Genomic DNA, 12,266 nt, shown 5'->3' with positions numbered 1-12,266 from the left:
GTCGCTGTGTCAGTGGCCCGCCACCCCTGTCTCAAAGTTCCTCCAGAAGCCGCAGTCTCAGGGAGGCTCTGTCGCAGTTCTCGGCCACTAGAGATTCGACCCGAAGGGCTGAGGATAGGGTCGGGAGGGGGCGGAGCGCGGGGAGGGGCGGTGGCGGAGGCGGCTCCGGGGCGCTGCGGAGGTCCCACTTGGGCAGGCTACCCACCTTCGCCTTCTGGCCGCGGAGCCTCGACCCCATGGACGCCCTGTGCGGCTCCAAGTTCTGGGTAAGGAGGTGTCCCGGGACTGAGGGCGCGCATCCGCGAGCTCCTGAGAGGGCCCTGGGGAGGGGGCGTCGCCGGGAGGGGGTCCGGCCGTGCCACCCCCACCCCCCCCGCCCCCGCCGGATCCCTGCCCGGGATGCATGGGGACCTGCCCAGCTGTCCCGGGACGCACGGAAGAGCCCGGGAAAGCGAGGCACGAATCAGAAGGTGCCCCCACGCGAACTAGGGCTCAGTTGCCCAACTCTACGCCTGCCCTGACCCCTTCCAGCGGCCGCGGGGGGCATCCAGAACACCTGTTCAACCAGGTGCTTTAGGGAAGCTGGCTTTGCTCTTCTTGGAAAGGGCTCCTGCCACCTTCTTTTCTCTGGTGTTGAGAGCCACTAGGAAGTAGGGAGTCCCTCTCCAACCCTCTCCTTTTACAGACGGGAGGTGGGGGGGAAGGGAGGCTGGGAGAGAGGGAGGGACTTGCTCAAAGTCCCCCGGTTACAAGAAAACAGAGCTGGGTTAGAAAAGCAAGCCTTTTGACTCATATGCCAAATCCTTTTCTAAAACATCAGGTGCTTTTCGGGCTGCTGATTCTAGTTCCCTAGCATAGTTCAGGTTTAAGTGTAGACAGCCCAGGAGCTTTTTTTTACAGCTTTCAAGACCTACCCACACCAGCTCCTTTGGTCTTCACCGCAGCTCTGGGGGCAGGTGGTGGTGTTGCTCCGTTTTACAGACAGTCTCAGGTTCGAGGGTCTTGTCCATGGTTACGCAGGCATGCCCAGTGTAGGCTGGCCTCGAATCCAAGGCCCCTGATTTTCGATCTCTAAATCTCTTCCCCACGTCAGGTGTTTGTACCTATATGCCTGATGTGCGCGTGCCCAGTGCGTGTTATCCGCGGATGTGTTCTTGTGTGGGTGCGTGGGCGTGTGTTGTACATACAGTGTGTATATGGTGAAGAACTCTGTTCTTGGGCTGTTCAAACTCTGTTTGGCATGCGCTGAGGGGTGGTGCATGGATTTTTGAAACTAGGGACCTATACGATGGAGTACCTATAAAAGCGTATCTTTGAAGATCTCTTTCTCCCTCTGGATCACTAAAGGGTCATTAATCAAAGGTGGTACAACTTTCTTGCCCACCCGCATAGGGACCCACATCTGTCGTCCAGCTTGGACTACTCATTTGTCCCCAAGTCCAGAGGTTGTCCCTTTGGTTGATGATCGTACTTTGTTTGACTCAGCTGGCATGGCCATGGCAGGATCACGGTGGCTGAGATGGCCGGGCAGGGGACTTGCACAAATCAAAGGGGCAGACGTACCCACGCCTCAAGTGCAAGGGCTCCCCGTGCCCGGGCAGACTGTTAACGGCAGACAGAAGGTTGGGACTGGACAGAGTCAGACTGAGGACGTGGAGGTGAGGAACTCACGACTCCCTTCTTCCTCGAAGCTTAGAGATCCTTTGACTTGCACCTTTCTGTGACATTGTAGAATCCCAGATGTTGCACAGACAGACCTCGGGGGCTTGAAGCAGCTAGCCCAGCGCCTTATCGCAGAGCTTGGGAAACTGAGGGCCAGGGAGGCAATGGACTTGTCAAGGTCACACAACAGTAAGTTGCAGAGCGCTGGACTGGGAAGCAGGGCCCCTGAGACATGGGTCCAGCCTTGCCACCGCCTGACTGTGCATCCTTGGGCTTCTAGGCTCCTTGTCCCTGGCCTTCTTGCTGCTCGTGAACTCAGTGTACTTCCTCTGAGACCTCAGGATCCACGGAGTCAGCTTATCTGTATTAGGTCCAAGGGATGAATCCCTTGTGGCAGTCTCTGCTTGGGTCCCTCAGAGGACAGGGAACTCACTCCTTTTCCTCATTCCAGTCTAAATGGCTACCGTCTTCCACATCACCTCCTCGCTCCTGAAGTTGTCCCAGGCTGGACCCAGCGTGGTTGGTGACGGGGCGGGGTGGGGAGAAAGCAGGGGGCCTTCCGGCTCCTCCTCTGAGCTGAGACAAGGGAGGACCCGAGGCAGGAGGCTGGAGCTATATCCCCAGGGCCAGTTCAGTTACCCCAGAGGCCCGGGAGTTGTGGGTGACCTTCAAGGTGGGCTAGTTTGCATCTCATGTGTATTGCGCGTTATTCGGGTAGGCTGCCCAGAAGCTTTTATCTCAGGGGCCTGCGGGTGACCCACCTTGTGGGAAGTAGTTCAGGGCAGCATGGGAAGGGCCCGAGCCAGGACTGAAAAGGTGGGGGTTGGGCCCCCCCCTCCATGGTTCAGGCCTGTCCGCCCACTTAATCTCTGTGCCTTCTCATAGCTTACCCGCACAGCCTCCCTTACTCATCTGTGACATAGAATAACTCATCTCCTAACCACCTCACAAGACTGGTGTGATCACATGAGCAGGGAATGGGAAACCATTCCAAGAACCACAAAACTTTCTGTGGGTGACAGGGTCCTGATAGTCCTGGAAAAGAGAGGGAAGTGAGAAATGAGGTTCGAAGAGGGAGGCAGGTCTGGGAAGACCTATGAGAAAGGGGCTGACGGGGCCACGGGGCCAGGGGCCCCTATGTCAGCTCTTTGCTGGGGGTTTTGTGGCTTAAATCTGTCTGCCTCAACCCCAGACAAGCCAGAGGGCATCCATGAGCCCCTGGACTTGTGCACACACACCCGGGCGCTCGCACACAGAATGCACAGAGTGCATCACTAGCATCTCCGAGGGTTCCTTGGGAATTGTTATGGACATAAATTTCCAAATGAGCGAACCGTGACCAAAGTGCCCAGCACTAATGAGGCCAAAGATGCTTCTAGAATAAAGAGGTGGTAGTGTTCCTTTGCTGCCCCATTGCCTACCACCTGGAGGATTGTTTTCTGTTATGAACAACGGAGTCAGGGGAGCCCTCAAGTGTGAACAAAGTACACGGTGCCCCAGGAGATCTTGACCGGTTGGCAGAATTAGTCTCTATCTGGGGCCCCAAGAAGCTCTTGGGAGGCTGATGTTGGCTCAGATATCAGAAGGTCCTGACCATGAGGACTGTCCAAAGATGGCACTGATTGCCTGAGAAGTAGTGAGCTCCCTGTCACTGAGGGTGTGCAAGCATATGGTTAGTGACCACTTGGTATGGATGCTGAAGAGAGGATTCAAGTCAAGGAAGGAATCCTACTCTGAAATTCTGTGACCAACTAGGAAGAAGGAAGATGTGGCCAGTGGAAGATTCACGGGTTCCTCCTCTGACACGTCCAGACCTCTCTTTCCCTGGCTCTCTCTCCACTTAGGACATGGAGCTTACCTAGCAGCGGCTCTTGGTAGAGACCCACGGATCCGCCACTGGTCAGGCACCAGCACCTTTGTGTTCCCTTGGCTGTCGGCAAAGCCCTCATCCTGCGGAGGCTTGGCTCCCTGTGTCTTCTCCCATCCAGCTAGTTCCATTCAGTCACTCACTAGCTGTGTGACTTTTGGCAAACCGCTCACCCTCTCTGGGCTCCAGCTGAGCTTAGGTGGACTCCGGGGGGGCCCCCTTCAGGTACAGTTTCCCCACACCGATTCCGGGAGGCTAATTCTCAGGCTTAGGGCCATGGCCATGATTAGAGCCCTCTAAACATTAGGGATCCCTCAGAGTGGGGGGGCACTCAGGTATGCCACTCCTCTCCCCTCCCCGCCTGGAGCTGTTTCTGTTTCCCATGGTAGGTGCAGGAGGTCGTACTGGGGGTGGTACCCTTGGGTGAGATCTCTCCTTCTTACTGGGTATTCAGGTTTCTAGTGTAGCGGCTCCCAGAACCGCTAGACTAGATTCGAGAGGGGGCTGTGTTGGCCGAAAGGAGATTTTTAACAGTTCAGGTGATCTCGACGCCTGTGGGAGGTCATGCTGGAGTCCTAGAGGAAGTGCAGTATAACAGGGACGGGGACTCTGGAGCTAGACTGCCCGGGGTCCCAGTCTTGGTGCTAACCCATAGGATCTGGGGCATTCACTGCCCAGCCAGCCATGGGTCTCAGCTATTGTGAACGTGAGATGATAATCCTAGAGCACAGAGGTGCTCAAATAACCAGAGTCCTTGGTGGTTGGCAGGCCCCCCTTCAGCATCTGGGCCAGCAGGCCCATGAGCCACAGGCTGCCCAGCACAGAGGGCTTTGTCCCCACCCCCAGGCCCTTGCAAAGGCTGCTGCTGCAGCCACAGTAGGGCAGTGAGCTTGAATGGGGATCGGGGATCAGGGATCAGAGCAGGCCCTTGCCCTTTCGGCACCTCCATTTCTGCTGAGATAAATGAACTTGTCAGTTGATCGCTTCTCCTCCCTTCTCCCTCCTGCACAGGATTAAGGAAGTAATTACTCTTCTCACCGAGCAGAGGCTGTCCACAAGCCTGGGGCCCCGGTGGGGGGGGTGGGGAGGGGGGAGATGGGGCTGGATGGTAGGCGGGGTGGGAAGGGTAGGGGGGGTTGGGAGGGTGCTGGGAAGTCCCTGACAGAGCTGTGACCCAGCCAGGGCCATCCTCCCACCCACCTGGCTCCTGCTTGAGTCTCTAGGGATTTCAGCCCTAGGAGGGGCCCTCCTCCGTGCGGTCCATTGGGCGCCAGACCTTATCAGCCCCGTGCAGCTGTCGAATCGCATTATTAAGGAAGCTGTTGTCGCCTGTGGAAACTGTATGGGGGTGGGGGTGGGGGGCGGGCTGTGGGCCAGGTTGCCAGTCCAGCCCAACCCAGCTCTTCTCTTTTGAATGCTCATGGTTTCAGAGGGGATCATTCACCCTGCCCAGCAGAATTGTAGGGAGCTTCATGGGGTCGAGGAATGACCTGCACCAACCCTGTCCTTTGCACTCTGTTTGGATCAGAGACCCCCCTTGGGTGCCAAGGGCTGTGGTCTTGCTGTCAGAGAGAGAGCATACTGTACCCCTGGGCACTCAGCTACAGAAACCGGGCTTCAGCCCGGTTCATTCCTTTCCTTTCTCCATTCATTCCTTTCTCCATTCATTCATTCTTTTGTTCACCAAATGCATTATGAGTGTCCTCTCCTGTGCCGACCACTGTTCTGGGGCCCTGTGGTGAACACCCCGGTCCTCATGGAGCGTGTGTTCCAGTGGCTGGGGAAAATGGGACGGGCCAAGGGAGGCGGGGGTGGGCAGGAGTTCGGTTCTGGACGCATTGTGGATGATCTGTCCCCTCGATGTCCCAGCAAGGGCTCTGGGGTGAATCATCTAGGGGCACAGGCATGGGCGGGTGCCCACCGCTCCTGCAGAAGGCTCTGCCAAGGTGGCCAAGGTAAAGGAGCCTAGGCTGGATCTCCCCGTCGGTCCAAGCAGCCATCTGAGGCTTCACGCCCCCAAGATCTCTTGATTGTTGCCACAGTGCAGCCTGTGTGTGAAACCAAAACAAAGTCCCAGCAGCCTCTTGCTCGGCACCTGTCTCCCTGAGTGCTGTCCTGTGAGACGCGGGGTGACCTGGTGTTCATTCTCTCCCTGTGGGGAGCTGCCTGAGATGCAGGCATCCCCACCCCACCCCCACCCCCACCCCAGTACTCACGTTGGAGACCGAGCTTCGGAAGGTGAAGGAACTCGTCCCCACTTCTATGGCTCGGGAGTGGAGGCTCGTACTGGGCCTTCTGCATCAGGCTTTGTGGCCACTCCCCACCTGCCTTAAAAAGCCATGCCCCCGACTTGCACGTTCAGGCAGTGATTCCCCATCATGGCCTTCGAACTCGGGCTCCATCCCTGCTACATACACACTCCCTTGTCATCAGCACCCACACCGTATCCGGGCTGCTCCTGTGTACCCAGCCCCGTGCAGGGGGCTGGAGGGGCGGGGGCCGGGCGTCTGCCCTCCAGGGCGCACGTTGCTGCAGGAGATGGGATATGTGTGCAGGTGCAGGTGGCGGGGGTCAGGAGAAACCCAGGCTTGCTGTGACGAGGCCTGGGTGCCTGTCCCAGCTCTCTGCGGCCAGGTCCTCTGACCTGTTGCCCGACTGGGTGGAGCCTGCTTTCTCTTTCGTGAGCTGGACCTAATACCGTTCCACTTCTCTACTTCTGGAAGTTGTTCTGAAATGACGGCCAGGTAATGACCATGTAGGTGCTGTAACAAAATGCCACAGAGGGGGCCTTTATCACTCTCAGGTGACAGTCACTCACCTGGCTGCCAAAACCACCCAGGATAAAGCAAAAGAAAGCCCTGGCAGAGGCTGGGGTGTCCCAGGAAGGCTTCCTGCAGGAGGTGAGGCTCAGGCTGGGCCCAGTGAGGTCTGGAGACCTGAAGGTCTGAGTTATGGATGGCCTTGGGCAGGCCAGTCGGATCATGAGGAAGTGGGTGGGTTTCATGGGCTTCTAAGTTTAAAATAGGGTGGGGCTGCCACTGACAATAGAATGGATACATACATGGGTCCATTCATGCGATGCGCCACCACCCAGAAGGTCCCTTCGTACAAGGGCCACCACTTAGAAATGAGGAGGGAGAATCCCTACTCACACTCAACCCCGAGGATGACCCCCACAAACACAGAGGTGTGTGAAAGAAGCCAGACGTGAAAGACACATACTTGTATAATTTCCTTTAGGGGAAGACGCCAGATGGGCAAAAGGTAATCCACATGGTTAGAAGTCAGGATAGCGTTCCTCTGCGGTGAGTAGTGGCTGGGAGGGGGCACGAGGAGGGGATGTCTAGGTCCCAGCAATGTCTCGTTGCTCCCAGCAACAATTCTGGTGCTGGTTACACAAGTATGTTCAGTGTGTGAGAATTCACTGAAGGGTACGCTTAAAACGTGTGCGCTTTTCTGTAAGTTTATAATAGCCAGCGTTCTGGAAGTTGAACAGGAAGCGTTTTGTTTGTTTATTTATTTTTATATGTATTTATTTTTGAGAGAGGGGGAGAGAGAGAACGAGCGGGAAAGGGGCAGAGACAGAGGGAGACACAGAATCCGAAGCAGGCTCCAGGCTCCGAGCTGCCAGCACAGAGCCCGACGCGGGGCTCAAACCCACGAGCCGTGAGATCATGACCTGAGCCGAAGTCGGACACTTAGCTGACCGAGCCACCCAGGAGCCCCATAAGAAGTGTTTTAAAAAGGGCAAAGGTGGGGCGCCTGGGTGGCGCAGTCGGTTAAGCGTCCGACTTCAGCCAGGTCACGATCTCGCGGTCCGTGAGTTCGAGCCCCGCGTCGGGCTCTGGGCTGATGGCTCAGAGCCTGGAGCCTGTTTCCGATTCTGTGTCTCCCTCTCTCTGCCCCTCCCCCGTTCATGCTCTGTCTCTCTCTGTCCCAAAAATAAATAAACATTGAAAAAAAAAATTTTTTAAAAATAAATAAATAAATAAAAAGGGCAAAGGGCTGGATTAATTGTGTCTGCTTGCCCTCCCCCTGGGGTGTCTTGACTAGGCCTAGGGGTGTACCCAGCTCTGACGCGGCACCGAGCCCTGGGCCAGAATGCCAGGTGCTCAGCAGGAGTCCTTAGTCCTTGTGGGTCCTGAGCTCACTTTGCTTGAGAGACTACTGAATGCAGCGCCCTAGACTACAAGCTGTACGTGGTATACACTTTGCCCACCGGGGCGTGAATCTAATGCCCCAAAGCAGCATGCCCCTGGACCTCATGCTCCCCAAAGGCAGGGACACGTCTGCCACGGGTGCGCCCAGCCCAGGGTGCGACTCAGAGCATACCCTCAACACGGCATCATCAAGCGAGAAAACGGATGCTCTAGAAAGGCGGATCCCTCATGAGGTGCTGACTTCAGAGGCGGGGGGGTATTCACGGTGGGAGACGTGGCTCCCAAGCCAGGCCCACCAGATGGAGGGTGGAAGAGACAGAAAGCAGGTTGAGCAAAAGCGTAGCGGTGGGACCCTCAGAGCACATTTAGAACGAAGTGAGCTGGCAGCAGGGGAAAGGGGCAGCGGGGAAGAGAGGGCTGCAGGGTGCGTGGGTGCCCCATGAGCAGCAGGAGGCAATGTAGGTTCATGGCCCTGAAGCAAGGGGGCACAAAGCTGCATTTCAGGAAGAGCTCTGGGGCAGGGGCATCAGAGGGCAGAGGGCCGACCCAGATGGAAGTAAAGAGTAGAAGGTGAGGAAAGGGAGGCAGGGTGTGCAGACCACTCTGTGAGTATTTTAAGATGGGAGAATGCAACTGGGGCGCCTCGGTGGCTCCACTGGTTAAACGTCATGATCTCACGGTTCGTGAGTTCGAGCCCCGCGTCGGGCTCTGGGTTGACAGCTCGGAGCCTGGAGCCTGCTTTGGATTCTGGGTCTCCCTCTCTCTCTGCCCCTCCCCCCGCTCGCACTGTGTCTCTCTCTCTCTCTTTCTCAAAAATAAACATTTAAATAAATTTTTTTAAAAAGATGGGAGAACTCAAGCATGTGGATAGTTCAGTAGTTCCCAGGATCAGATGATTCAGGACCAGCTGGAAATTTCGAATGCCGTAGTAATATGCTTGGACTTTGTCTTCTAGGCTTTAGGGCACCGCTGAAGGTTTAAGGGGAAAGTATAAAATTATTATTTTATTCATTCATTTATTCAACAAATATTTCATTTAAGTTATGTAACCACATTCCCCGCCACCCCCGCTATGTGCTTGGCATTGTTCTAAGTACTTAAAACACATCAATAAATGAAATAAAAATGGCACCCCAGCAGGAAAAGATGAGAGAAAACACAATAAGCCAGTGACTTATATAGCATGTTAGAAGGTGACAGGTGCTATAAAGAAAAGAAAGATGGGGCGCCTGGGTGGCTCAGGCAGTTAAGCGACTGACTTTGGCTCAGGTCATGATCTCGCAGTTCATGGGTTCGAACCCTGCATTGGGCTCTGTGCTGACAGCTCAGAGTGAGGATCCTGCTTTGGATTCTGTGTCTTCCTCTCTCTCTCTGCCCCTTCCCCGCTTGCGCTCAAAAATAAACATTAAAAAAAAAAAAAAAAAGAGGGGGCGCCTAGGTGGCGCAGTCAGTTAAGCGTCCGACTTCAGCCAGGTCACGATCTCGCGGTCCATGAGTTCGAGCCCCGCGTCAGGCTCTGGGCTGACGGCTCGGAGCCTGGAGCCTGTTTCCGATTCTGTGTCTCCCTCTCTCTCTGCCCCTCCCCCGTTCATGCTCTGTCTCTCTCTGTCCCAAAAATAAATAAAAAACGTTGAAAAAAAAAAAAAGAGCAGAGAAGGCAAGGAGAAGGTAAGGAGAGTCACTGGTGTGTAGAAGGAGCTGGATGGGCCCCCGGGATACTGCCATGCCAAGAGAGGGAACCGGCCAGGAGACTTAGAAAGAAAGACCAGGGAGGAAGGGAGAGGTCTGTCTGGGCAGGGATCTGGGCACCTAGGGGATGGAAGGGAAAAGATCAGAACCTTATGGAAATTACTCAGGGGGGAGGTGAGGGCCTGGACTAGTATGACAGCTGAGGAGCCAGAGGGGAGGGGGTTGGGGAGATGTTATCCCCAACATTACCTTCAAAGAAACCAAGGCCCAGAGAGGCAAAGGTTAAGCATGTTGCTCAACATCACACAGCTTGAAAAACACAGAGCCCACTGTAGTGGACCTTGACAGAGTCAAGTAAGTGTAAACTCTGAATATTTAGATGACAAAAGCCATTCTATACTGGAAGGGTGAGGACACTCAAATGGGAAGGACAAGACAGGTGCAGCCTCATTATCAAATAATAAATCGAACAATAAAGGTAAGAACAAATTGCTTTAACATGTAGAAGTAGGTAGAAGTTAGCATATTTGAACGTATTTGCCCCTAGAAAATGGAACTAGGGAGGCACTTGTGTGGCTCAGTCCATTAAGCATCCAACTTGCGCTCAGGTCATGATCTCGAAGTTCATGAGTTCAAGCCCCGCCGTTGGGCTCTGTTGTTGACAGCTCTTTAAAAAAAAAGTTATGTGAAAGTATAACTTGGACAGAATTAAAAATGATCATTATTTAAATGGGCAGTTGGGAAGTAAGGAGTTTTATATCCTCTGGTGTTAGCCGTTGTCTCTAGATGGATGAGATTGTGGATGGGTTTTTTGGTTTTTGGTTTTTTGGTTTTTTTGTTACCTGCTTATATTTTCTGAGCTTTCTGGAAAGAACATCTAATGCTTTGTGGAGGTTGGAAGATCAGTTCATTTGTGACCTTGGAAGAAACAACCTCACTAAAATACGTGTTTGAATGTATTCCCCCACCTCTTTCCAAAAAGCTTGGTGGGTGGAGTTGTATTCAAAGACTGGACCCGGTCTTGTCGTGACTCAGTGGCTCCCCACCAATACCAGACTTCTAGTGCTAGGACCGGGGCAGTCCCAAATGGGGATGGTTGGTCACCCAGGCTTTGTAACGTACAAAGCTCTCTCTTCATTCCCTTGCTCCTTTGAGCCTACCCAGTCAGTGAGGTAGGTGGGGTGATGGATCACTTTCCTGAATGCAAAGGAGAAGCAAATTAATCTCAGAGAAGCTCCCAGTCCCTTCCCTGGGAGAGGCATGGAGAGGAAGTGGGCTCTTCAACCATGCGCATGTATCGCGTTGATAAAATAAAACACGTGGAACGCCTGGGTGACTCAGTGGCTCAGGTCATGATCTCACGGTTCGTGAGTTCGAGCCCCGCCTCGGGCTCTGTGCTGACAGCTCAGAGCCTGGAGCCTGCTTCGGATTCTGTGTCTCCCTTGCTCTCTGCCCCTCTCCCGCTCCCACTCTGTCTCTCTGTCTCTCAAAAATGAATAAAAAATAAAACACTGATTTGTTTTTTGTTTAAAAGAGTAGAAATCTAGAATGGTGGAAAGCAGGGCAGTGGTTGCCTGTGAGGGATGGGCTGCAGAGGGGCCCAAGGGAGGTTGTGGAATGATGGAAATACCCTGTATCTTTCCCGCGGCAGTGGTTTTGCTGGTGTGTATGACTTCCAAGCCCACTGGGTTGTGCACTTTACACGGGCACACTTTATCGTGCTTTAACAATACCTCAATTTGAGACAGAGGGAAATGAGAAAAGAGGGGCGACCATGGCCTCCTGGGAGAGCGCACACTCCTCCCGGGGCTTGCTCGCTTGCACACCCACCTCGTGTGGTCTCCACGTGCCTTCTGACGCCCGGAGCAGGTGGAGAGCCTCTCTGGCCCAGCCACCTTCCTCGAGGAGGAGCCCCGTTCTGCGGCAGGCTGCCACAGCACCGAATTGTTCCCTCTGCCCCCAGGACGCCAATCTGTCCGTGTACAGCGACGACCCGGACCTCACTCCCTGTTTCCAGAACTCCCTGCTGGCCTGGGTCCCCTGCATCTACCTGGGGGCCGCCCTGCCCTGCTACCTCTTCCATCTGCGGCACCATCACCGAGGCTACGTTATCCTCTCCCACCTCTCCAGGCTCAAGACGGTCAGGGGGTCAGGGATCTCTCGCGGGTGGGGCTGGGACCCGGAAGGTTCTCCTCATCATGATTCTCCCCCCTCCCATCCCCCACCCTCGGTGGCTGAACGCTTTCCCAGCTACACCTGCCCCGCAGCTCAGGCCACGACAGCCTGCCAGCTGAGTCTGCGGTCAAACGAGATAGTCCCTGCTTGCGAAAGTTCAAGAAAGTTCTCTGGCAACACTCTCCCCGCCCCCGGGGCGCTTCTGGCCAGTGCACCACCTAGCCTCTGGGGCCAGACCCCGGGTAGGATAAAAGGACATCCTCCAGGGGCGCCTGGGTGGCTTAGCCTGTTAAGCGACAGACTTTGGCTCAGGTCATGAACTCACAGTCCGTGGGTTCGAGCCCTGCATCGGGCTCTAGGCTGACAGCTCAGAGCCTGGAGCCTGCTTCAGGTTCCATGTCTCCCTTTCTCACTCTCTTGTGTGTGCTCTGCTTGTGTGTGCTCTCTGCCTCTGTCTCTGTCTCCCTCTCAAAAATAAAAAATAAACATAAAAAAAAAGATTAAAAAAAAAGGACATCCTCCGGTGGGAACCCTCCCTACTTTTGGAGGTGGGGTTTCCACCCTGCGCCCTGTTTGTAGGCCTTGGGCGTCCTGCTGTGGTGCATCTCCTGGGCTGACCTCTTCTACGCCTTCCATGGCCTGGTCCACGGCTGGGCCCCCGCCCCCATCTTCTTTGTCACCCCATTGCTGGTGGAGGTCACCGTGGTCAGTGC

The 12,266-nt window shown here is 54.9% G+C and overlaps 1 protein-coding gene across 1 annotated transcript in view; it reads left to right on the top strand.

Moving 5' to 3' along the window:
• Positions 1-236: 236 nt before the first annotated feature.
• ABCC3 (ATP binding cassette subfamily C member 3) overlaps positions 237-12,266 on the top strand; it is a 44,080-nt gene continuing 32,050 nt past the window's right edge. Inside the window, 3 exon segments of the mRNA XM_047080412.1 lie at positions 237-266; positions 11,342-11,518; positions 12,133-12,258. Of these exon segments, the coding sequence (XP_046936368.1) occupies positions 237-266; positions 11,342-11,518; positions 12,133-12,258 (333 nt within the window).

This window comes from Lynx rufus, unplaced genomic scaffold, assembly GCF_022079265.1.
Source record: "Lynx rufus isolate CCGP_SWC_20201006 ecotype Redwood Valley unplaced genomic scaffold, mLynRuf1.p SCAF_18, whole genome shotgun sequence".
Taxonomy (NCBI): domain Eukaryota; kingdom Metazoa; phylum Chordata; class Mammalia; order Carnivora; family Felidae; genus Lynx; species Lynx rufus.
Note: the sequence above shows the minus strand (reverse complement) of the source record. Positions and strands in the feature narration are given on the sequence as shown.